This window comes from Acipenser ruthenus, chromosome 30 (assembly GCF_902713425.1).
Source record: "Acipenser ruthenus chromosome 30, fAciRut3.2 maternal haplotype, whole genome shotgun sequence".
NCBI classification, from domain to species: Eukaryota; Metazoa; Chordata; class Actinopteri; order Acipenseriformes; family Acipenseridae; genus Acipenser; species Acipenser ruthenus.
The window spans coordinates 6,814,432-6,840,752 of record NC_081218.1 but is presented as its reverse complement, the minus strand read 5'-3'; the positions used below and the strand labels follow the sequence as shown (position 1 = coordinate 6,840,752).

General features: G+C 46.4%; 1 protein-coding gene across 2 annotated transcripts in view; it reads right to left on the bottom strand.

Annotated features, from left to right (window-relative positions):
* Positions 1 to 890: 890 nt before the first annotated feature.
* Positions 891 to 26,321, bottom strand: part of LOC117402343 (tumor necrosis factor alpha-induced protein 2-like) — a 72,151-nt gene continuing 46,720 nt past the window's right edge. For both annotated transcript variants that reach the window (XM_034003827.3, XM_034004672.3), the window contains exons 3-13: positions 22,321 to 22,559; positions 17,905 to 18,553; positions 16,529 to 16,643; positions 15,553 to 15,663; positions 12,896 to 12,996; positions 12,166 to 12,276; positions 11,844 to 11,979; positions 11,482 to 11,604; positions 10,512 to 10,667; positions 3,744 to 3,865; positions 891 to 2,653 (exon numbers count right to left, since the gene is read on the bottom strand). In XM_034003827.3, coding sequence (XP_033859718.1) covers positions 2,218 to 2,653; positions 3,744 to 3,865; positions 10,512 to 10,667; positions 11,482 to 11,604; positions 11,844 to 11,979; positions 12,166 to 12,276; positions 12,896 to 12,996; positions 15,553 to 15,663; positions 16,529 to 16,643; positions 17,905 to 18,553; positions 22,321 to 22,559 — 2,299 coding nt within the window. In that variant the 3' untranslated portion in view covers positions 891 to 2,217. The remainder of the gene's footprint in view (positions 2,654 to 3,743; positions 3,866 to 10,511; positions 10,668 to 11,481; positions 11,605 to 11,843; positions 11,980 to 12,165; positions 12,277 to 12,895; positions 12,997 to 15,552; positions 15,664 to 16,528; positions 16,644 to 17,904; positions 18,554 to 22,320; positions 22,560 to 26,321) is intronic.

Sequence of the window (26,321 nt, the reverse complement as noted above, 5' to 3'; positions counted from 1 at the left end):
TGTTTGTTGAACCCTTTTATTTTTCAATAAATACGCGCAGCAGCGCTTCGTACCTCGCAGTACTTGATGCCTGCATTTCCTGGTCTGACGTCACCCCAAGCCACCCGAGTGACGTAAGACATTTGAGTTTTTAATGAATTTAGTTTACCTTCTTTCTGAGCATCTGGCCTCTTCTGCACTACCAAACACACCCAATCTGCATGTGTTGTGCTTCACTGAACTCCCATCAAGCCTAACCAAACCCGGACCCGAACCATAACCCGTCACTGAACTCCCAGCAACCCCAACCCTTCATGGAACTACCAGCAGCTCCTGTTATTCTTAACAGTGTTATTCTTCGCATAGCCAAGTAATTTCCTTTAAGAAATGTGAGACGGTCTGGTATTAATGAAATGCAATGAAACGCATTGATCCTCAACACAGCAATGCGCTCCCTCGGTTTTCCTGGTTTGCACAACTATTGAGTTTCAGTCAGTAACAATCTATATTATTTAATATAGAACCTGTTGTCATGGTGAAACTCATTAAAACTCATTTTAATTTCTATTTTTAACCGATCATTGGTTTTCCCTTTCTTTATATACTTTAGAAATGTGTCAGCTCTGCAATGCATTGTGGGATTGTAGTCCTGGGCAAGGTGTTTTCTCTGATTAAACTCGACAGAGAAATACTATCCCTGTTTCCACATCTCCATGACGAATCAGTTGCATTTGCTAGTTTTTAAACATATTTTCATTGTCAGTAGTAAGAATGTCAGTGCCCCGGATGAGAGGAATATTCGCTGCCAGTCAGCTTTTATAACAGTCAGGGTGGAAGTTAATTGCCATTGGTTGGTGTTCAGTTGTAAAGGTGTGGGAAGGACAGAGATCCAAATTCAAATACACACAATCTGACTGGTAGATTTATTTTATTCACAGTATATGCTATAATTATTATTATTATTTACAGTTCAAATATATTCAGTATATTCATACATGGAAACGGCACACTGGCAATAGAGGGTAACACACTGAATTGCAAAGAGAAAGGTTTACTACTGCTTTATTACACTGTGCTGTGCTTTTACTGTGGTAAACTTTACTGAGGGTTAGTTTACCATGGTTTGTTTTTTAATGTTTACCATGCTGTCACTGTGCTCTTATAAGATTAGAGAAGGAGGCTCACTCACCCCTTGGCAGGCCTGCTTTGGAATGTGTTTTCTGAATTGTGACCAGTGTTGTAGCTGTAACTGTTTAATCTGCTAAACTCAGGGGTTAATTAGTAAACCAGATGGAAGCAGATCTTATCATTGCAGTTTTGTTTCCAGACCTAATGGACTGACTGTACATGCTTCACATTCTCCTCTGCTTGTGGGTTGCGTGCCTCGTTGTTGGTGTTGCTAGCTGCATGCCCACCTTTGCCTAGCCATGTTTAAACATAATCTTCCCTCCTTCTCTCTATCTCCTCTTATTTTTCCCTCAGTATAAACCAGACTCACAATTTAAAAATGAATTACAGGAATGTTTAGAATTATCACTGCTATTTGATTCAGATACTATGACTGAATAGTTGCCCTTGATTTTTTCAATATTAATTAAGTAACCCGTGATCCCCAAACACCCCCTTTAAAATGTATGCAACCCAAGACTGTCGGAGTGGAGCCGTGCTAACGGAGGCTGTGAAAGAATCTCTTATTACTGCAAGAAACGTTCCTCCTGGGATAGAAACCTTTCACTGCTTCGTCTGAATCAGTTTTTATTTAATTGATTTTCCAGCCCTGCAGATCGGAGACTGGTGGAAGGATGCAGCCTGTGAGACAGCCTGTCTCTTTTATATATTAGTATCTTCCACAGGTCTGTGTCCTGGTTCCCAGTCCAGTCTGCAGCTCACTTGATCCACAGTGCAGCAGTGAGCCTTGTTTCCACCTGTCACTGGGACTGGGTTCAACACAGTCCTGCACGTTTCCACCTGTCACTGGGACCGGGTTCAACACAGTCCTGCATGTTTCCACCTGTCACTGAGACCGGGTTCAACACAGTCCTGCACATTTCCACGTCAAACCCAGTCCGGTCTGTTTCAGTTGAAACTCCAGCAAGCACAGTCCCTGTGATGAAGACTGGAATTTTGTTTCTCTCTCAAAGCTGCTCCTCCTCTCACCTCTCTCCTTTCCCTTCCTCCACTCTCTTAGAGCTGCTCCTCCTCTCTCCTCCCCCCTCTCCCCTCTGCCTCTCCTCTCTCTCAGAGCTTCTCCTCCTCCTCTCTCTCCTCCCTCTCCCTCTTTCTCTCCCTCTCCCCCCTCCCGACCCGTTCTCTGAGCAGTGTGCGCAGGGAGGATGTGGTGATGGAGACGCGGCTGAGCCCTCTCCTCTCCTCTCTTCTCTCTCCCCTCTCTCCTCTCTCTGCTCTCTCAGAGCTGCTCTTCCTCTCCCCCCTCCCTCTCCCGGCCCGCTCTCTGAGCAGTGTGAGCAGGGAGGAGGTGGTGATGGCGACCCGGCTGAGCCCCAGATTAAGGCAGCGCACCTCCGAGGTGACGGGGAGCTCAGAGAAGAGCGCCCTGTCCCGGGGGAGGGGCTGCAGGCTGGATTCCAAGTCCTTCACGATGTTCAGGATCTCTGTCCGCTCCACCTGGCGAAGCATCCCCCGCATATCCAGTAGGGCGGCGACATGCTTCTTACTGAGAGGGAGAGTCAATACAGAGAGAGAGCGTCAATAGAGAGAGAGAGTCAATATAGTGAGAGAGGAGACAATACAGAGAATCAAAGAGTTTAGAAAATACAGCAGAGAATAAGTGCGTCTTAAGGGTATTTTTTAAATTTGGCTGCTGTTGTGGATTCTGTAATAAAAGTTGGTAATGAGTTCCAAAGAAAAGGAGCAACACAGCTAAAACTACGCCCTCCGAGCGCAACACATTTTGGAAGCATGCATTTTAACAGTCCAGAGTTAGAGGATCTGAGCCTCCCAGGGATGGAGGTAATAAGAAGGTCCGTTATATAACTAGGACCCTGACCTTGCAAAGCCTTGTCGGCCAACAGTAATATTTTAAAGGAAACATGAGACTGGATAGGAAGCCAATGCAAAAGGACTGGAGTAACGTGTTCTGTCCGCTTGGTACCGGTAAGAACTCTTGTTGCTGCATTGCAATGTAAACTTAATGTGTGTGTGTGTCAGTGTGTGTGTGCGCGTGTGTGTGCGTGTGCGTGTGCCAGTGTGTGTGTCTGTTTGTGTGTGTGTGTGTGTCAGTGTGTGTGTCACTGTATGTGTGTGTCAGTATGTGTGTGTGTGTGTGTGTGTGTGTGTGTCACTGTGTGTGTGTGTCAGTATGTGTGCGTGTGTGTCACTGTATGTGTGTGTCAGTATGTGTGCGTGTGTGTCAGTATGTGTGTGTCAGTATGTGTGTGTGTGTGTGTGTGTGTTTCACTGTATGTGTGTGTCAGTATGTGTGTGTGTGTGTCACTGTATGTGTGTGTCAGTATGTGTGTGTGTGTGTGTCACTGTATGTGTGTGTCAGTATGTGTGTGTGTGTGTGTGTGTGTGTGTGTGTGTTGCTACCACGCGGTGTCATTCCTAAGAAAACATTGCTTTCCCACCCCCCCCACCCGGCTCTGCTAAAAGGAAGCAGTGGTGCTTCCTGTCTGCGGTCAGAGGAACCTCCCTGTATGACGCACTCTGTCCTCGGACTTAGAGAGACAACAGAGAGATGACAGAAAAACGGGGGGGTGCTCTACCTAAGTCTCTAAAGAGGGAGGTGGGTTACAGGTACTTACCGCACATCAGGGTACTGACTCACCAGCACCCCAACTTCCATCTGAATAGAGGGGGTGTCCTCCAGCACGATGATCTCAGAGAGGTGGGGTACAGCACTGTCCAACCAGGAGCTCCCAGAATCCTGAGAGACAGAGAGCGAGACAGGGGTGAGAGGAGAGAGGAGAGGAGAGAGGGGAGAGGAGAGAGGCGGGGAGAGGAGAGGAGAGGAAGGGAGGGGAGGAGAGAGGAAGGGAGAGCAGGGGAGGGGAGAGCTCTCTCAGTATAGTGAGTGTGTCTGTCTCTCTCTCTCTCTTCCAGTATAGTGAGTGTGTCTGTCTCTCTCTCCCAGTATAGTGTGTCTGTCTCTCTCTCTTCCAGTATAGTGTGTCTGTCTCTCTCTCTCTTCCTGTATAGTGAGTGTCTGCCTCTCTCTCCCAGTATAGTGTCTGTCTCTCTCTCTCTTCCAGTATAGTGAGTGTGTCTGTCTCTCTCTCTCTTCCTGTATAGTGAGTGTGTCTGTCTCTCTCTTTTCCAGTATAGTGAGTGTGTCTGTCTCTCTCTCTCTTCCTGTATAGTGAGTGTGTCTGTCTCTCTCTCTCTTCCTGTATAGTGAGTGTGTCTGTCTCTCTCTCTTTTCCAGTGTAGTGAGTGTGTCTGTCTCTCTCTCTCTTTTCCAGTATAGTGAGTGTGTCTGTCTCTCTCCCAGTAATGTGTCTGTCTCTCTCTCTTCCTGTATAGTGAGTGTCTGCCTCTCTCTCCCAGTATAGTGTGTCTGTCTCTCTCTCTCTCTCTTCCAGTATAGTGAGTGTGTCTGTCTCTCTCTCTCTCCCAGTATAGTGTGTCTGTCTCTCTCTCTCTCTCTCCCAGTATAGTGTGTCTGTCTCTCTCTCTCTTCCTGTATAGTGAGTGTCTGCCTCTCTCTCCCAGTAGTGTGTCTGTCTCTCTCTCTCTTCCTGTATAGTGAGTGTGTCTGTCTCTCTCTCTCTCTTCCAGTATAGTGTGTCTGTCTCTCTCTCTCTTTTCCAGTATAGTGAGTGTCTGTCTCTCTCTCTCTTCCAGTATAGTGAGTGTGTCTGTCTCTCTCTCTCTTCCTGTATAGTGTCGCGTGACTCTACTAATGTAATTTCCAGTCTGACCTTGGCGCACTTAAACTCCTCGGTTAGAGCAGGTGACTGGTAGCTGCAGTATTCCTTTACCATAAAGTCCCACTCTGCTGAGGCAGCGTGGAACTCCCAACCATTTCCTGATGTATGAACTGATTAAACCTTCCAGCTTCTCTACTGTTGTCAAAGATACCTTGTACACACAGTCAGTGGCCACAGCAACCTCGGCAGTAGACCAAACTGAAGTGGCACCAGAGTTTTAGTTTGCCTGGTAAAGCACTGCTGTCTATGCTCTTCAACCCTTCCACTGCTTGTTGTCTAACTTCACACGAACTGTGTCCTTTAGATCCCTGTCGTACCATCTCCCAAGACTCTTCACTGGCTTCTCAGACACTGTTGGTATTGCCTCACCATTAATGAAGAATGTTTTATCTACTACTTTACCTTTAATTATAGAGATGCTCCTTGATTTAGTGGGCTTGAATTGCATTTGTGCCCATTCAATGTTATTGGTTAATTTGTCATCCATGTATGCTCAAATTGGTGGTAGTCGCATTCCAGAAGCCAAGCGCTCACCTCCCACTACCCATTTTGATGCCCTAATGATTACTTCCATTGCCATGGTAAAAGCCAGTGGAGAAATTGTGCATCCTGCCATTATTCCAACTTCTAGGCATTGCCATGTAGTGCTGAATTCTGAAGTTGAAAAACTAAATTGCAAATCTCCAAAGTAGGCTTTGAAAAAATCAAGTTCATGTGGCACTGAACCATATGCATTAGCCAAATCCAGGAATGTCATATGGAGCTCCTTCCTATCCTTTTTAGCTGATTGAATTTGTTGCCAGATCACATTGATGTGTTCTAAGCATCCTGAGAAACCTGGAATGCCCACTTTTTGTATTGAAGTGTCAATGAAGCAGTTCTTAATAGGTAAGTTGACAATAATGCTGAAGAAAATTTTGCCTTCTACGTTTAATAGGGAAATAGGACGAAACTGACTGATGCTTGTAGAATCTTTTCCTTTAGGCATAAAGACTCCACCTGCTCTGCGCCATGCTCTTGGTACAACCTGTTTTTCCCATGCCACTTTCATCAATTTCCACAGAATTCGTAGAACTCCTGAAGCACTCTTGTACACTCTGTACGGAACTCCATTAGGCCCTGGAGATGATGAAGCCCTTGCTTTTTTCACAGCTTGCTCTATTTCTTTCCACTTAGGTGCACAGTCCTCCATTTGATATTCTGGTGGATTGATAGGTGGGATGTCTGATGGAATTGACATAGGCTCCTGCCTTTTTGAATCTGTATGTGGTTCCTCCAAATATCTCTCCAGCTCAAACTTAGATGCTTTTAGTGTGCCATTCTTCTCACTGGTGAATAACTTCTTTACAAATTTGAACGGGTCTTTATAAAAGTTAGTTTTCGCACGCTCCTTCTTTTTGTAGCGTTTCCGTAGGCGCTCAGCTCTGCGCAATGTTGCAAGCTTATCTTTTATGACCCTTTCTAAGAGATTGAGTCCCTCCTTCTGACTTTGTTCTGCTCTTCTCCATTGCTTCCTCAGCTGTCTCCTTTCTCTAACTAAGCGTTCAATCTCCTGCTGCCGTCAAGGAATAGTTTGTACTTTTTCCTTCCTTTTTTCAACTCCAAACCTCTCGCTTCCATATGCGTAGATGATGTCTCCAAATTTATCCAGCTTCTTTTCAACTGTTCCACTTAACCTTTCCAATGCAAAGAGATCTGTGCTTACTGTGTCTCACACAGTTTTCTCACAAGCTCTTGGCCATTTAACTCCAGGCTTGTGCCCGTTGAGGTTCTTGTCTCTTATGCTGGTTTGTCTGACCGGGTTCACAAGGATCATTATGTTCATCACTAACTGTATCCATGCAAGTCCTCCTCACGTCTATGACAGGGATGCTGATATCCTGCGAACTGTGGTTTACTTCCTGTCGCTGGATTTCATTCGACTGACTTGATTCACTTCGTAAGAAGTACTGATCAATGCAAGGCCCTTGTCCCTTCTCCCTCAATCATTTCATTCTCCCTTGATGAATCTTCAAACCCCTGACCGTTGTCGCCTTGCTCCAGCCGCAGACACAAACCTGGAGTTCTATGTCTTTGCTAACTGCAGATCTTGAATTATTCTTTTGTGAAGTATTCTCCATTCTCATATCCGTTTCCATTCCTAAGTCGTTAACCGTGTTGTCCAACGTTGAGTCATCTTCTGCCCCCGCTCTCGCAGACTCTAGGGGTATTTTTCTCTTTAATTTCTTAGAAGCCTTGGGAGGGTGTCTCCAGCATCCTGTAAACACAGAGCTGGATACTGCCGACAAGGGTAGCTAACCCTTGCCAGCCCCAATGGGGTCTCTAATACAGTGTTCTGTAGTGCGCCATTCTGACAAGTGCGCCAATGTGCGCATGTTAAACGGCTGAAATAATACAACAGCATATATTGAAAGGCTTGCTTATCCACTTTTATTTGAGACGTGGGCTCTCTTCGGTTACTGTACACTCTGCTCGTTTATGTGGTGTGTGAACTGGATGTTTAAAATATCCTGCAAGGCATATTGAAAGATGGCAGCTATTGATGTATTGCTCTGGTTTTAATATAGCATGTTTTAGATTTTTACATATTGCTGTGGAAGAAAGCACTAGGGAGCACTTTGTTAATTTAATGAATATATTTCTTGAATGCCTACAGGAGGAGAATGCAGTTTACCCAATTCTGCACGGTTCTCCTAATGTCAGCATCAAACAAAGTAATTTGAGAAAAGATTGAATATATTTTACTGTTTTGTCGAGTTAGGCAAGATTTTGGTGTCTGGCCAAAATTTCTACCAGAACTCCAGTTTCTCGCACTGTCCATGCAGTTTAGGTTTACCAGATCTCCAGTGAAAAACTGGGAGGTGTTTTTCTTCTTTAATTTACTGACGCTGTAGCAACTCTGCAGCCAAACATAACAAAAAATAAAATAACACGATAATAATTTAAAAATTAAATATCGGGTGAATTTTTTGCAGATAACTTATTATTTTATTTTTAAAATAATGAGTTATTTTTAAAAATAAAATCTAGTCAAAACATGTTAAATGTACAAAAAGCCAGATTTAAAAAATAGATCAGCTATTACCATTTAAATGTGATAAACACATAATCAGAATGATAAACAAATAATCCATAAGATTGTTTATTTTATTTTTGAATGGCGCTAACACACAACCTAATACATTACTCTGCTATTAACTTGCCGAGCAGGGTGATACAGTTTTGTACTTATTACTGGGCAATTTAAAATTGTATCCAGTCCAGTAAAAACACTATTGTATGCAGACAGGCTAAAAGAATTGAATCTATTCAGTCTTGAACAAAGAAGACTATGCGGTGATCTGATTCAAACATTCAAAATCCTAAAAGGTATTGACAATGTCAACCCTGGGGACTTTTTCGACCTGAAAAAAGAAACAAGGACCAGGGGGCACAAATGGAGATTAGATAAAGAGGCATTCAGAACAGAAAATAGGAGGCACTTTTTTACACAGAGAATTGTGAGGGTCTGGAACCAACTCCCCAGTAATGTTGTTGAAGCTGACACCCTGGGATCCTTCAAGAAGCTGCTCGATGAGATTCTGGGATCAATAAGCTACTAACAACCAAACGAGCAAGATGGGCCGAATGGCCTCCTCTCATTTATAAACGTTGTTATGTTCTTATGGAGCAGCAGCATGGAGTAGTGGTTAGGGCTCTGGACTCTTGACCGGAGGGTCGTGGGTTCAATCCCAGGTGGGGGACACTGCTGCTGTACCCTTGAGCAACGTACTTTACCTAGATTGTTCCAGTAAAAACCCAACTGTATAAATGGGGAATTGTATGTAAAAAATAATGTAATTGTATGTAAAAATAATGTGATATCTTGTAACAATTGTTCTTAAAATAAACAAATCCCCTGGGCCGGATGAGATCCTCCCAATAGTACTCAAAGAAATGAAAGAAGTTATTTACAAGCCGCTAACCAAGATCATGCAACAGTCTCTTGACACAGGGGTTGTACCGACAGACTGGAAAATAGCAAACGTAATACTGATCCACAAAAAGGGAGACAAAACTGAACCAGGTAACTACAGACCAATAAGCCTGACTTCTATTATATGTAAACTTATGGAAACTATAATAAGATCCAAAATGGAAAATTACTTATATGGTAACAATATCCTGGGAGACAGCCAGCATGGTTTTAGGAATGGGAGATCATGTCTAACTAACCCACTTGACTTTTTTGAGGATGCAACATTGAAAATGGACAACTGCAAAGCATACGACATGGTCTATTTAGATTTCCAGAAAGCTTTTGACAAAGTCCCGCATAAAAGATTAATTCTCAAACTGAACGCAGTAGGGATTCATGGAAATGCATGCACATGGATTAGGGAGTGGTTAACATGTAGAAAACAGAAAGTACTGATTAGAGGAGAAACCTCGAAATGGAGTGAGGTAACCAGTGGTGTACCACAGGGATCAGTATTAGGTCCTCTGCTATTCTTAATCTACATTAATGATTTAGACTCTGATATAGTAAGCAAACTCGTTAAATTTGCAGACGACACAAAAATAGGAGGAGTGGCAAACACTGTTGAAGCAGCAAAGGTCATTCAAAATGATCTAGACCGCATTCAAAATTGGGCAGACACATGGCAAATGAAATTTAATAGAGAAAAGTGTAAAGTATTGCATGCGGGCAATAAAAATGTTCATTATAAATATCATATGGGAGATAGTGAAATTGAAGAAGGGAACTATGAAAAAGACCTAGGAGTTTATGTTGACTCAGAAATGTCTTCATCTAGACAATGTGGGGAAGCTATAAAAAAGGCTAACAAGATGCTTGGATATATTGTGAGAAGTGTTGAATTTAAATCAAGGGAAGTAATGTTAAAACTCTACAATGCATTAGTAAGACCTCACCTAGAATATTGTGTTCAGTTCTGGTCACCTCGTTACAAAAAGGATATTGCTGCTCTAGAAAGAGTGCAAAGAAGAGCAACCAGAATTATCCCGGGTTTAAAAGGCATGTCGTATGCAGACAGGCTAAAAGAATTGAATCTATTCAGTCTTGAACAAAGAAGACTATGCGGCGATCTGAGTCAAACATTCAAAATCCTAAAAGGTATAGACAATGTCAACCCGGGGGACTTCTTTGACTTGAAAAAAGAAAAAAGGACCAGGGGTCATAAATGGAGATTAGATAAAGGGGCATTCAGAACAGAAAATAGGAGGCACTTTTTTACACAGAGAATTGTGAGGGTCTGGAACCAACTCCCCAGTAATGTTGTTGAAGCTGACACCCTGGGATCCTTCAAGAAGCTGCTTGATGAGATTCTGGGATCAATAAGCTACTAACAACCAAACGAGCAAGATGGGCTGAATGGCCTCCTCTCGTTTGTAAACTTTCTTATGTTCTTATGTTCTTATGTAAGTCGCCCTTAGTGTCTGCTAAGAAATAAATAATAATAATAATGTTCTTATGTTCTTACCTCAGTGGCCCAAGGGGCCAATAGTAAAAAATCTAAATGTAGAGCCTTGATAGTGTGTTCGTCTCTCTCCCAGTATAGTGAGTGTGTCTGTCTCTCTCCCAGTATACTGAGTGTCTGTCTCTCTCTCCCAGTATAGTGAGTGTGTTTGTCTCTCTCTCACCAGTTCTCTGAAGAGCTCTTTGATCTGCTTGCCCTCGTCCCTCAGCCTGCCTGACATCTTCCTCCTCTTCTTGGCGGAGGTGCAGATGATGCGACTGCGCATTAGAGCGCGTAGGTACTCCACGAGAACACGCCTGTGCACCTCACACACCAGCGCCTGAGAGGGAGAGAGAGTGAGAGAGAGGATGAGAGACTCCATGTGAACACGCCTGTGCACCTCACACACCAGCGCCTGAGAGGGAGAGAGAGTGAGAGAGAGGATGAGAGACTCCATGTGAACACGCCTGTGCACCTCACACACCAGCGCCTGAGAGGGAGAGAGAGTGAGAGAGAGGATGAGAGACTCCATGTGAACACGCCTGTGCACCTCACACACCAGCGCCTGAGAGGGAGAGAGAGTGAGAGAGAGGATGAGAGACTCCATGTGAACACGCCTGTGCACCTCACACACCAGCGCCTGAGAGGGAGAGAGAGTGAGAGAGAGGATGAGAGACTCCATGTGAACACGCCTGTGCACCTCACACCAGCGCCTGAGAGGGAGAGGGAGTAAGAGAGAGAGGGAGTAAGAGAGAGTGAGAGAGAACTACACTGGGTTAAAGAAAGTCCATGACTGCTTTACTTTCTGGGTCATTTCACCCCAGCAGTGTATTCTGGGTCATGTCAAGTCATGGCAAACAGAGATCTCTTTAACCAAGTGTAATACCAGACAGCATGTTTAAAAATAAAAACACATACAGATTATTTTCAAAACTGCACAACTGAGCACATGGCTTTTATAAGGATTTGTTTACCATGGTTTGGTTTTTAATATGCTTTACCAAACCTCTCTGTGTTTTAGAATGTTTCTCTATGCTTTACCATGCTTTCACTGTGCTTTATTACACTTTGCTGTGCTTTTACTGCAGGACACTTTCATTAGAGGTGTGGCGCTGCGCTCCCTGGTTACCCCAGGCCCCTCCCCTGATCTCTACCTGGTAGGGTGGCCCCTCCATCCTGCAGAAGGTCTTGAAGTTGCTCTTGATCATCTCAGTGATCGAGTCGAACGCCTCAGTGTTGTTCAGCCACTTCCTCTTTACCAGCTTCTCAAAGTAGGGCTGAAAAAACACCGAATAAGAGAGGGTAATCAGATTCACACAACAGAGAGAGAGGGAGGGGGGAGGGGGGATAGAGGAGGGGACAGAGAGGGAGAAGGAGAGGGGGAGAGAGGAAGGGGTGAGTGAGAGGGGGGGCAGATTAGGGGACAGAGGGGGATAGAGGAAGAGGGGCAGGGGACAGACAGGAGAGGAGGAGACTATCTAGAGTGTTACACAGTTTGTAGTCTCCTGTGCCCCACCTTGATCTGCTGGAACAGTTGCTCTACCAGCACCTTCACCCCCAGACTCACGATCCTGTCGAGGACTGCCATGCCTGTCCTCAGCCCCTCCTCACAGCACTGAGACTCGCACTGAGCACAGCGCTGGAGGAAACTCCTACAGAGAGGAAGAGAGAGAGAGAGAGAGAGAGAGAGAGAGAGAGAGAGAGAGAGATGGGGTGATTAGTGAAATCAGTACAATACATTATTAACATGAAGAAACCCTCAGCCCTCCTCATACTCCAGAGACACACTGAGCCTCTCCCCCCTCCTTCTCCCCCCTCTCTCCCCCTCCTCTCTATACCTGAAGGGAGGGCAGCAGTTGACCAGGGCGATAGTTTTGGGTGTGAAGCCCTCTGCTGGGTTTCCGCTCTCAGTCTGATACTGGTGAAACACCTCCACCTTCTTCTGGAAGCTGCAGAGACAAGGAGATGAGGAGATAAAGAGACACAGACACACAGAGATACAGAGACACAGAGAGATACAAAGCCACTGACACAGACACGCAGAGATACAGAGATACAGAGACACAGACACAGAGACGCAGAGATGTACAGATTTGAAAAAATCAAACAATGATTCCTTATCTGAAATACCACAGCTTTGTGTTCCAGTCGTCACAACCTGGGGACTTTACTACAGTTGAAATCCCCCTGTGGCCTCAGTAGAGTTCTTAAACATGCTCTCTGAGTACAGCTGGTACACCAGAGTGCAACCATGAACCTGCCCCCTCTGATACACTGTGCCCCCTAGCGGATGCATGAAATACAACACTGAACAAATGTTACACTCTGGTGTACTGAGAAGACATGTTCGAGAGCTCTACTGAGGCTTTAAACTTTATGAAAAAGCAAATGAAAGAAAACAGAACACGTATTTAAGTCATGGTGTATAACAGCGATGATTGGTTTTTAAGTGCAGTGTGTTGGAATTCGTATTCGAGTTCGTAATGTTTACCTCCTCGTGTACTGCACTTAAAAACAAATCAGTGAAATGAGTGAAGCCTCCTGTAGCCAGGCGTGCCGTGTGCGTACCTCTGCAGGAAGTCAGCCAGGCCAGAGAGGCAGCAGTGAGCCACACGCGCCCCCAGCTCCGCAGTGATACTGGAGGACCTGTCAAGGTGAATCTGCAGCTTCTGGAGGCAAAGAAACAGAGTGAGGCAGTGAGGAACACACACTACAGAGTGAGACAGGAACACACTACAGAGTGAGACAGCGAGGAACACACACTACAGAGTGAGGCAAGGAGGAACACACACTACAGAGTGAGACATGGAGGAACACACACTACAGAGCGAGCCAGGAACACACTACAGAGTGAGACAGGAACACACACTAGAAAGTGAGACAGGAACACACACTACAGAGTGAGACAGCGAGGAACACACTACAGAGTGGGACAGGGAGGAACACACACTACAGAGTGAGACAGCGAGGAACACACACTACAGAGTGAGACAGCGAGGAACACACTACAGAGTGAGACAGGGAGGAACACACACTACAGAGTGAGACAGGGAGGAACACACACTACAGAGTGAGGCAAGGAGGAACACACTACAGAGTGAGGCAAGGAGGAACACACACTACAGAGTGAGACAGGGAGGAACACACACTACAGAGTGAGACATGAACACACTACAGAGTGAGACAGGAACACACACTACAGAGTGAGACAGCGAGGAACACACACTACAGAGTGAGGCAAGGAGGAACACACACTACAGAATGAGACATGAACACACTACAGAGTGAAACAGGGAGGAACACACACTACAGAGTGAGACATGAACACACTACAGAGTGAGACCGGGAGGAACACACACTACAGAGTGAGACATGAACACACTACAGAGTGAGACAGGGAGGAACACACACTACAGAGTGAGACATGAACACACTACAGAGTGAGACAGGGAGGAACACGCACTACAGAGTGAGACATGAACACACTACAGAGTGAGACAGGAACACACACTACAGAGTGAGACAGCGAGGAACACACACTACAGAGTGAGCCAGGGAGGAACACACACTACAGAGTGAGACAGGAACACACACTACAAAGTGAGACAGGAACACATACTACAGATTGAGACAGGAACACACACTACAGAGTGAGACAGCGAGGAACACACACTACAGACTGAGAAGGGGAGGAACACACACTACAGAGTGAGACAGGAACACACACTACAGAGTGAGACAGGGAGGAACACACTACAGAGCGAGCCAGGAATATCTATCAGTTAGAGTGACGAGTTATTAAAGCAATGGGGGTGCCTCTATCAGTTAGAGTGACAGGTTATTAAAGCAATGGGGGTGCCTCTATCAGTTAGAGTGACGGGTTATTAAAGCAATGGGGGTGCCTCTATCAGTTAGAGTGACGGGTTATTAAAGCAATGGGGGTGCCTCTATCAGTTAGAGTGACGGGTTATTAAAGCAATGGGGGTGCCTCTATCAGTTAGAGTGACGGGTTACTAAAGCAATGGGGGTGTTTTTATCAGTTAAAGTGACGGGTTATTAAAGCAATGGGGGTGCCTCTATCAGTTAGAGTGACGGGTTATTAAAGCAATGGGGGTGCCTCTATCAGTTAGAGTGACGGGTTATTAAAGCAATGGGGGTGCCTCTATCAGTTAGAGTGACGGGTTATTAAAGCAATGGGGGTGCCTCTATCAGTTAGAGTGACGGGTTATTAAAGCAATGGGGGTGCCTCTATCAGTTAGAGTGACGGGTTATTAAAGCAATGGGGGTGTTTTTATCAGTTAAAGTGATGGGTTATTAAAGCAATGGGGGTGCCTCTATCAGTTAGAGTGACGGGTTATTAAAGCAATGGTGTTATTCTAACAGATGATTTAGCAGGAGTGATGGAGTCTCTGGATAATACCGGTGATCCCCTCAATGACGCGATCACGTCACAGGAGAGTTTAAAGCCCAGGGCTATTTTGTAATTGATGTGACTGGGTATTTATTAAGAGGACGTTATGATAATGGGTAATACAGATCGTGTAGAGCAATCATGTGACAGTGTAACAGCACTGACTGCAATACAGGTGATTCAATGCAATGCTGTGACAGGCAATCCCTTATAAAAATTTACAATGGTATTTTTGCAGCCCCACCCCCCATGCTTATACACTATGCATTTACTATAGTTTACTATGGTTTGTTTTACTATGTGCTTTACAATGCTTACCTCTTCTTTGTCATGCTTTATTACACTTTGCGTGCTTTTACTGAAAACTTCTATAAGAGTTCGTTTACCATGGTCTGTTTTTTAATATACTTTATCATATCTATCTGTGCTTTACAATGTGTGTCTATCCTTTACCATCTTTCACTGTGCTTTATTACACTTTGCTATGCTTTTACTGTGGCAAACTGTTACAAGGCAGTGTATTAGTTGACTGAATGCAGTGCAGTGTATTAGTTGATTGAATGCAGTGATGTGACAGTGTAGAGCAGGGTGTTAGTTGATTGAATGCAGTGATGTGACAGTGTAGTGCAGTGTGTTAGTTGATTGAATGCAGTGATGTGACAGTGTAGTGCAGTGTGTTAGTTGATTGAATGCAGTGATGTGACAGTGTAGTGCAGTGTGTTAGTTGACTGAATGCAGTGATGTGACAGTGTAGAGCAGTGTGTTAGTTGATTGAATGCAGTGCACACGCAGCTCAGTGGTTCAGGTTCTGTACCGCGATCACGTTGTTGGCCATGCTGCTCTGATACTCCTCGATCTGCAGAGACTCCCCCCAGCGCCTCTCCTCAGCCTCCAGGTCCTCAGACAGCTCCCCCGTCACCGTCTCCTGGAACAAACAGACACTCTTGACACCTGGTACTGGCTACACACTACCACCTGATATCAGAGAGTTCTTTACACAGTCTCCCCACTCCAACAAAGGAGTGTGTACACAGCTTCTTATCCTGGCTGCACCTCGCAATGCTCACTCACACATTTAGATACAATCTACCAGCTACAACCAGCTACCGGCTACCAGAGAGAGATTATCACTCACACCCCCCCCCCCAGTCCAACAGAGCAGCTCCTCCACTCTCCAGCATGCAACCCCCTCCCCGCAGGCTCAGGGAGTCAGCTACAGCCCCTGTGTGATTAGCAGCACCCTGCCCTGAGTCAGCTACAGCCCCTGTGTGATATTAGCAGCACCCTGCCCTGAGTCAGCTACAGCCCCTGTGTGATTAGCAGCACCCTGCCCTGAGTCAGCTACAGCCCCTGTGTGATTAGCAGCACCCTGCCCTGAGTCAGCTACAGCCCCTGTGTGATTTCCAGCACCCTGCCCTGATTCAGCTACAGCCCTGTGTGATTACCAGCACCCTGCCCTGAGTCAGCTACAGCCCTGGGTGATTAGCAGCACCCTGCCCGAGTCAGCTACAGCCCTGTGTGATTACCAGCACTGACCTGAGTCAGCTACAGCCCCTGTGTGATTAGCAGCCCCTGCTCTGAGTCAGCTACAGCCCCTGTGTGATTAGCAGCACTGACCCTGAGTCAGCTACAACCCCTGTGTGATTACCAGCACTGACCCTGAGTCAGCTACAGCCCCTGTGTGATTAGCAGCCCCTGCCCTGAATCAGCTACAGCCCCTGTGTGATTAGCAGCACCATGCCCTGAGTCAGCTACAGCCCCTGTGTGATTACCAGCCCCTGCCCCCTCACCTTGATGAAGCTGATGTAGTCTCTCTCCAGCTTGCTCAGGGTGTCGAGGGGCAGCAGCGGAGACAGTTGGTATCCGGAAGTGAGCTCCTTGAAGGCAGAGTGATTGAGCACCTCCCTGAAATAGAGAGGACAGGACGGGCAGGTGGTCAGCAATCAGCAAGCAGTGAGCAGGGAGCAGTAAGCAGGGAGCAGTGATCAGGGAGCAGGGAGCAGACAGGAGTGAGCAGGGAGCAGGGAGCAGGGAGCAGGGAGCAGGGAGCAGGGAGCAGGAAGCAGAGAGCAGGGAGCAGGGAGCAGGGAGCAGGGAGCAGACAGGAATGAGCAGGGAGCAGTGACCAGGGAGCAGGAAGAAGGGATCAGTGATCAGGGAGCAGGGATCAGGGAGCAGACAGCAGACAGGAGTGAGCAGGGAGCAGTGATCAGGGAGCAGTGAGCAGGGAGCAGGGAGCAGGAAGCAGAGAGCAGGGAGCAGGGAGCAGGGAGCAGGGAGCAGACAGGAATGAGCAGGGAGCAGTGACCAGGGAGCAGGAAGAAGGGATCAGTGATCAGGGAGCAGGGATCAGGGAGCAGAGAGCAGGGAGCAGTGATCAGGGAGCAGTGATCAGGGAGCAGTGATCAGGGAGCAGGGAGCAGTGATCAGGGAGCAGGGATCAGGGAGCAGTGATCAGGGAGCAGGAAGCAGTGATCAGGGAGCAGAGAGCAGGGATCAGTGATCAGGTAGCAGGAAGCAGGGATCAGTGATCAGTGATCAGGGAGCAGGGAGCAGGAAGCAGGGATCAGTGATCAGGGATCAGGGAGAAGGGAGCAGGGATCAGTGATCAGGGATCAGTGATCAGGGAGCAGGGAGCAGGGATCAGGGAGCAGGGATCAGGGAGCAGGGAGCAGTGATCAGGGAGCAGGGATCAGGGAGCAGGGAGCAGTGATCAGGGAGCAGGGATCAGGGAGCAGTGATCAGGGAGCAGGAAGCAGTGATCAAGGAGCAGAGAGCAGGGAGCAGAGAGCAGGGATCAGGGAGCAGGGATCAGTGATCAGGGAGCAGGGAGCAGGAAGCAGGGATCAGTGATCAGGGAGCAGGGAGCAGGGAGCAGTGATCAGGGAGCAGGAAGCAGTGATCAAGGAGCAGAGAGCAGGGATCAGGGAGCAGGGATCAGTGATCAGGGAGCAGGGAGCAGGAAGCAGGGATCAGGGAGCAGGGAGCAGTGATCAGGGAGCAGGGAGCAGGGTGTGAGTGTGTGTGTGTGTGAGTGTGTGTGTAAGAGTGTGTGACTGTTTGTGTGTGTGAGAGTGTGTGTGTGTGTGAGAGTGTGTGAGTGTGTGTGTGAGAGTGTGTGTGTGAGAGGGTGTGAGAGTGTGAGTGTGTGTGCGAGTTCTCTGACCTGCAGTAGGTGTTGTGCACCCAGTCCAGCAGTGTGTGCAGCTCAGTGATGTGCAGCTCAGCTGCGGCCACCTCTCTCAGTCTCTGCCCCACGGCCTGATGGTAGCTCTGCAGGTGCACTGCGAAGGCCTCGTACTCAGGGGGGTAGCAGGGCAGTGCGTTCCTCTTCACAGCACACAGATCCTGCACCACGCGCTCACTCAGAGCTCCCAGGAACCCGGCCAGGGCCCCAGCATCCCCCCTACATGGGATCCTGCTGCTGGCCGACTCCGCCACACCCTCCTTCCACTTCCTGCGGAGCTGCCGGGGCCGGGAGAGGCCCTCCGGGGCCCCAGCCTCCCTCTCAGCCCACTCCCTGTCTGCCTGCTCCTCCTGCTCGATAACCTGGAGCAGCAGAGGCAGCGCAGGGAGCGGGGCAGGGCTGTCGGGGAGCAAGGACTCGCGCACCACCTCCCCCAGCTCCTTCAGCAGCGCCTCATACAGCAGCTCCACGTCCTTCAACTTACGACCACTATCTCGGCCCTGCCCACCCACCTCCTCGGCCCCGCCCCCAGCCCCGCCCCCTCTCTCGCACTCCCGCTCCAGTTCCAGGATGTGAGTGTCGGCCACGAAGAGGTCCCGCTTCATCACAAGCCGCAGGATCTCCAACACTGAGAGGAGAGGGGGTGGGGGAGAGGGGAGGGAGGAGAGGAGAGGGGGAGAAGAGGGGATGGGGAGAGGGGAAGATGGGAAGAGATGAAGAAGAGGTGGGAGAAGAGAAGAGATGTCAAACATTTGAACATTTTTAAAGTCTGTAAGTGTGCAACTTGCAGGTCAATGAGTGCGCTCTGATTAACACACACACTGCCCTGCCTGCCTGTCCTGTGACATCTCTGATTAACACACACACTGACTGCCTGTCCTGTGCCATCTCTGATTCACACACACACTGCCACAAGGTACGATCCCCTCTATTAATACAGAGCCCATCATATCTGATCCTGTAATATACGATACCCTCTATTAATACAGCAGAGCCTGTCATATCTGATCCTGTAACATATAATTACTGTACCATTAAAAAGCTGAAAGAAGATTTTTTTCTTCCAGTTTGTGCTTGTGTGCGTGCTTTCTTGTGGTTGTTGTTTAAAATGCCTTTTCTGTCTCAGGGTGACACGCATTTACTGTGGCATGGCCTGAGAAAGCACATTAAGAGCTGTGTAACAGGGCGAGGTGCCCTGTACATTGTTTTGTTTATTTATTTTTAGAACGGGGTACCCCTCCGCCCCTGTGTTATTTTGTATTTGTTTATTATAATTTTGTATTGTATTTTATATGACGGCGAGCACCGCGGGATTTATTATTTATGTATTTAGGACAGCGTAGCCAAGTGTTTGTTTATTTTTAAAACGTGTTCTGGCAGAGATTGGTGCTCGTCCTCTGCCAGGAATAATTAAACTTGTGCAGAAGGTGGCCATCTCCCGAATTAAGTGATTCATTTTGTTGCTAATCAGGAGATGGTCACCTGAATATAAAAAGCCTGCAGCTCTCTCAGTTCGAGGTGGGTGTTAGAGAGGAGAGAGCGAGCAAAGAGACGGCGATTGAAAGAGAAACTAAACTTAAATAACATAGGAACAGTGAAGGCAATCTGCCCAGCCTGACCTGTGTTGTATTATTATTTATTTCTGTGGTCGAGATTTGTTTTGTTTAAACCTTTTATTTTGCTCTGCGAGCACAGTGTGTTTTTGTTTAAATATTTTATTTATTTTTGTTACTTGTAAATAAAAATGGCAAATGCCACCTTAACTGCAGTACTTCCCTGGTGTCAGTTTCCTTCCTGCTCCTGCCTGACGTCAGACCACTCAGTCACCCTGTCACAAGCTGTTTCTGGAATGCTGTTTTGTGAATTGCCAAATAGCATTACAGTGCTCTGTTTTGCAATCATTTTCACTGTTTTTCTTTGTATAGTATACATGCAGTATTGTACTGTGTTGTTTCAGTCACACTGACAATGTTCATTTATAATGCCCTGATGTTAATAAAGCAACGACAATGCAGTATAACGACTCCCACTGAGATGGGGTATGTGTACATATGCGATGGACCCCTGGAACAAATGCAATCTGATATGACAGGTTCTAGTGTAGTCGATTTAATTAGATTGGGGATGATTTGAACCGTGATCCATTAATACCAGCAAGCGATTTGATTACAGCAACAAGGTTTTATTACATCCTCTGGTTCTGATAGAAACGCTGAACGGTCCAAAGTATGACAATCATTCTTCCCTCGATAAAGCAGACCAGTAAATCATTGAAACAAGACACACAGCACAGCAGGACAAACAGGGCAGAGAAACAGCACAGAGAAATACACGCACACTGAGGACACACACAGAGACATAGCACAGAGACAAACACATATACACACACACACACAGACATACAAAGAGACACAACACAGCACAGCAGGACAAACAGGGCACAGAAACAGCACAGAGACACACACACAGAGACATGCACACAGACACACGCGCACAGAGACGCACACACAGAAACATAGCACAGAGACACACACAAAGAGACACAGCACACACAGACATAGCACACAGACACACACACAGTGACACACACACACACAGAGAAAGCCCTTATGCAAGTTGACCATGGTATTTGTGCACTTTTACCATGGCTTTATCATGGTTACACTTTTATAAGGGTTTACCACGGTTTTTCTTTTTTTTACTGTGCTTACCACACGCTGCTGTGATTTTACTATGGGAGACTTCTATAAGAGGAAACATAAACACAATGACTCACTGACTCACACACCGACATACACAGTCCCCCCCCCCCCCCCCCCCCCCCGGGGAGAAGGAGGAAGTGAGAGGAGCTGGTGTGTCACCACTGTGTCTCTGTCAACACCTCCTAGCAAGACTCAGGAAGGACATCCGAAAATAAATACACAGAACAAGCAGCCCTGACACTCTTCAGACACTTCAAACGAACCACTGCAGCGTCTAAAAGACCTGAGACAAGCAGACAAGCACAGCTAGAGCCTTCATCAGTATTACTGCAAGCAGACAAGCACAGCTAGAGCCTTCATCAGTGTTACTGAAACTAAACTGAGTCAAGCAGACCAGCATTTGGGCTCTAGTGCCTTCATCAGTGTTATTGAAACTAAACTGAGTCAAGCAGACCAGCGTTTGGGCTCTAGTGCTTTCATCAGTGTTATCATACATGCCAGCAGTCCCTATATGGTTGAGTCAGTCCCGATTTCCTAGAAAATGTTCCACGTCCCGATGCATAGTCAGAAAGTCCAGATATTTACACATAGAAAAAAATTAATTTATTCTGCACAACAGAGTTAGTGAAAACCACACGCTGTGCTCTTCGTGCGGCTGACACCTGCTGATCACCAACTTATACAAAGGTAAGAATGCTTCATAGTGTCTGTGTTTACTGTCATGCTGGTCGTGTGGTGTTGAGTTGAGGGGATACGTCTATTATTATATGATAGAGTGTTTTTTGCGTGTGACCCCTCCCATGTGTATGATGCATATAACACCCCCACCCCCCAGGGGACGAGCGTCCCGCTGAACAGTTTCCAAATGTTGGCAAGTATGGTGTTACTGAAACTAAACTGAGTCAAGCATTTGGGCTCTAGTGCCTTCATCAGTGTAGATACACTTTAATTATTCTCTCTGCCTGAGTGGTATTGAACAGCTACCAGCAGTGTTTCTCTACCCTCTGTGTACATCCTGCTTCCAGATGCTGTGTGGCTTATTGCCATTGCAGCCTGAGAGCTCAGAGCTAGTGAAGGCCCAATCCCCCCACTCTCCTGCTGCACACCCCAGGACCAGAGTTCACAGGCAGCCTCTCATCTCAGCATGCCCAGGGTGTGTAAACAGAGCTCTGGAGCGCAGAGATACCAAGCCCTGAGGACTGCAGCCAGCGCTCCACAGGACACAATACAAGCACGCCACAGTCTGGCAGCGTGCCGTCATCAAGATGGAAGAAACACTCAACACCAAAATGAGTCTTCAGTAAATGTTTCCCGTGAAACACCAGCCCAGCCATTCAGAGAGGCTTCTTTCCAACTCAAAGTCCTGTACTGTCCTGTCACAGATTCAGTTAGGTTCCCCACAGTAACAGCACAGCACGCTCTGTGTATGACAGATCCTCCCTCCTCGCTCTCCCCTCTCCCTTTACCTCAGGTTTATATAAATGAATCTGTGGTGTGTTGGGTGTCTCTTATAATCTGTTTATCAGGCTTGGGTGTCTCTCCCTAATCGTGTTGAGAGTGTGTTTCATTCTGTTGCACTCCTTGTACGACAGACCCACCTCCAGGCACAGCAAAGCGTTCAAGAGAATGAAACTCTCCATTACATTTCATATATTATATAGAAGGTCTTTTTCCATATCTGAAGCTGTCTCACCTGAAAGTGGCTCTTTGGCCTTCTTCTCCTCCTCCTTCTCTCCCTCCCTCTCTTCCTCCACTCGCTCCCCCTCTCTCTCCAGGGACAGTTTTTCGGCCTGGGACTCGCGCCGGCTCTTACCCCCCAGGCCGATCTTCAGGAAGGAGAGTCTCCTCTTGGGGTCCCCCTCTCCCCCTTCCCTCTCTGGGGGGCTCAGCTCGCCATTCGACAGGCTTTCCTTGCGCTTCCCAGGGAGACGGCTGCGCACACCACAGGGGGGGGTGGGGTGGGGACAAAGAGCGGGGAGAGGAAGGCAGGGGAGAGGGAGGGACATGGGAGGGGGGAAGGAGAAGGAGGGGGAGAGAGGGGTGTTAGACAGGGTCTGCTGTGTTTAAAATGCTTCAGATTACACTGTCATGTTTCTGACCACTGGAGGTGTGTAGCTGGATAGCTACAGAGGGGACAGAAATCACAGCTGCACAAGCCACCTCTGCACTTCCGCTATGATTTAAGGAGTCTTTTCAGAAGCATACTCATTGAAAACAGATATTTGGTAGAAGTGCAATCCGCATTTCCTAATCCAATGGCAATCCAATGGCACGGCAATGGTAATGTAATGGCACTATAATGGCAATGCAATAGCAATGCAATCGTTCAAGGCAGCTACTCCAATAGAATAAGAAAGTCGTGAAAATAGCTGTCTCCATATTACTGCTCTGACGCTTTTCATTATAAACTGGTCTTTATTTCAAACCCGGGAGGAAGTTATATTTTCAGTAGGTTTAAAACCTCTCTCTCTCTCGTTACAGTTTGGATTTCTCTGACCCCCCTCTGCCACGCACAGAGCACTGCCTCCTGTCTATTCCACAGGGGAGCTACAGGCAGGCAGCTACAATACTAACTTCAGTGCAGTGAAATCTCTGATGAACTCCAGTAAAGCCGAGGTCTTCAGCCTGGACAAACGCTTTTCTGAATCACGTCAAAACTCATTTGAAACTGCTCTGTAGCTCACAATAAAACAATAAAACAATAAAGCAATAAAGCAAAGGATTTACATAGCTGCTAGAGATAGAGAAACACAGAGAGAGAGAGGTACCACTTCACCCTGGGAAACAACACCCTGGAGCACAGCACCAGCTACAATTACCTGGGTCTAAAAATCAGTGCGTCTGGGAACTTCAACCTGGCTATAAATGCATTAAGAGATAAAGCGCGCAGGGCTTTTTATGCAATAAAGAATTGGCTATACAAAATTAAACCACCAATAAAAATTTGGCTACAAATTTTCAACAGCATAATAAAGCCAATCCTTCTGTATGGTAGTGAAGTATGGGGTCCCCTTATGAACCCTGATTATAAAAAATGGGATCAAAGCCCCATAGAGAATTTCCATCTGGAATTCTGTAAACACCTCCTGCAGGTTCACAGGAGTGCAGCCAATAGCGCTTGCAGGGCTGAATTGGGCCGGTTCCCCTTACTCCACTCCATACAGAAACAAGCACTCAACTACTGGGTCCATCTACAGCAGGCTGATCTGCAGTCCTACCACCACACTGCACTGCGGAGCTGCACACAGCCCCCACAAGAGAACCCCCTCAGTAGAATGGTACTGAAGCTCAGCCAAATAAGTCAAATTAATACCAGCGAGCTTCAGAACACCACCAACCAGCACAAAAAATGAAACAAATTAATCTAAATCTGGAAAACAATTATAAAGTACATTGGAATAACGAAATTAAATCACACAATAAATTACAATGCTATCTGGACCTAAAAAAAGAATTTACCCTGGCAGAATATCTGGTCAGGGTCAAAAACACAAAACATAGACAGATCCTGACCAAGTACAGACTCAGTGACCACAGCCTGGCCATCGAAACTGGCCGGCACAAAAAACCTGGATTGCCAAAGAAAAAAGGCTGTGCTGTCACTGTGATCTGGGAGAGGTAGAAACAGAAATGAACTTCCTGTTGTCCTGCCCAAAATACACAGAGATACGGGAGAGATATATCCCCCAATTCAAAAAACAAATGGCAGAGTTTAACCTCCTCTCCAATTCGAGTAAAATCCCCATCCTTCTAGGAGAGGAGCAGCGAACTGCAAATCTAGCAGCATAGTATGTGTCTGACTGCCACAACCTGAGGGACAGTGTGTGACACCCTGCATACACGACCATGGGTTACTGGTGATGAGGAGGGAGGGAGGGAGGGTGGAAAGAGGGAGGTAGTTATATCGTTCAAAGGGAAGGGAACAATGTTTTTTTGTGTTTGTTATGTTCTGTAATTGTATTTCTGTTTTATTATTTCTGTTTTGTATTATAAAAGCTTTGGCAATACCTGAGCGCTCTCGCCATGCCAATAAAGCATTTTTGAATTTGAATTTAGAATTTGAGAGAGAGAGAAACACAGACAGAAAGAGAGAGAAACAAAGAGAAAGAGAGAGAGAAACACAGAGAGAGAGAGAGAGAGAGAGAGAGAGAGAAGAGAGAGAGACAGAGAGAGAGAGAGAGAGAGAGAGAGAGAGAGAGAGAGAGAGAGACACATACACACAGTGACACACACACAGTGACAGACAGAGACTCACACAGACACACACAGTGATGCACAGAGACACACACACTTGTGAACTAACCCAGCACACCACCACTGTCCAAACAACCGAAACACAGGACAAGAGGAGCAGCACAGAGAGAAGAAACAAGTTAAGAAATATCAAACCACCTGATACAGCGTGTCACTGCTGTGAGATACAAACAGCACACTGCAGTGAGATACAAACAGCACACTGCAGTGAGATACAAACAGCACACTGCAGTGAGATACAAACAGCACACTGCAGTGAGATACAAACAGCACACTGCTGTGAGATACAAACAGCACACTGCAGTGAGATACAAACAGCACACTGCAGTGAGATACAAACAGCACACTGCAGTGAGATACAAACAGCACACTGCAGTGAGATACAAACAGCACACTGCAGTGAGATACAAACAGCACACTGCTGTGAGATACAAACAGCACACTGCAGCAAACAGGTTTAAAGACAGTACGCATGTTTCAGTATTTCTCTGTGCTGTGCAGTTTGCTCTGTTCTGTATTGTGCTGCTTTGCAGTTTTGCACTGTCCTGTGTATTGCTCTGTACTGTCCTGCTTGCCTGCACGCTCTACCTCAGTATGGATACCAGCTCCTCAACTGTTCTGTATTGTATTGTATTGTATTGTATTGTACTGCATTCTGCTGTACTGTATTGTATTGCACTACACTGGGTTGTATTGTACTGCACTGTACTGTGTTGCACTGTATTGTATTGCTCTGTACTGTATTGCACTACACTGTGTTGTATTGTACTGTACTGTACCAGAGACGCGGGAACGAATTTCAAACTGGGTGCGACGAAAATGAAAGGGGGGGGGCACCTTCGGGTAATATTTAAATATATACAAAATCATAATTTTGTGTGCATTTCACCATCAAAATATGCACAGACCAAGTGAGTTTCATAAGGAATAAGACATTAGAAACACAAGTCTAAAAATATTTAGGTAAGATTCAAAGCAACAAGGCAACGTATTAACTATGTTGCAAATTGGATGTTGAATAAATAAAATGCAATGACATACTAACCACATAGCCTGCTTGTACTGTGCTTTCTAGTCGAAACGTGTATATTCACACGTTATAAATTGTGGTGGTCTCATAACACAGATCAGACTTGAAAACATGTTACACACACCCATGCTGATCGGGAAAGTTCCGCCTTTTGTACATTCATTGTGTAGACGCATTGAGAAACAAAGTTACAGTTTTAAAGGCAGCGCGCTACTGCTTAGCATTGGGTAGCAGCTGTTACTTATTAATATAGGGTTGGTAGATTTTTAGATTTATTTCTGTTCTCTCTACCTGTCTGTAAAGCTGTAATTAGCATTGTTTAATCATGGGCTGGATTAAATCGAGCTCAAATATTTTGCAGCTCTACATTCCTTAATGAAAATTGATGGCTTTCCTCTCACTGTGAGGAG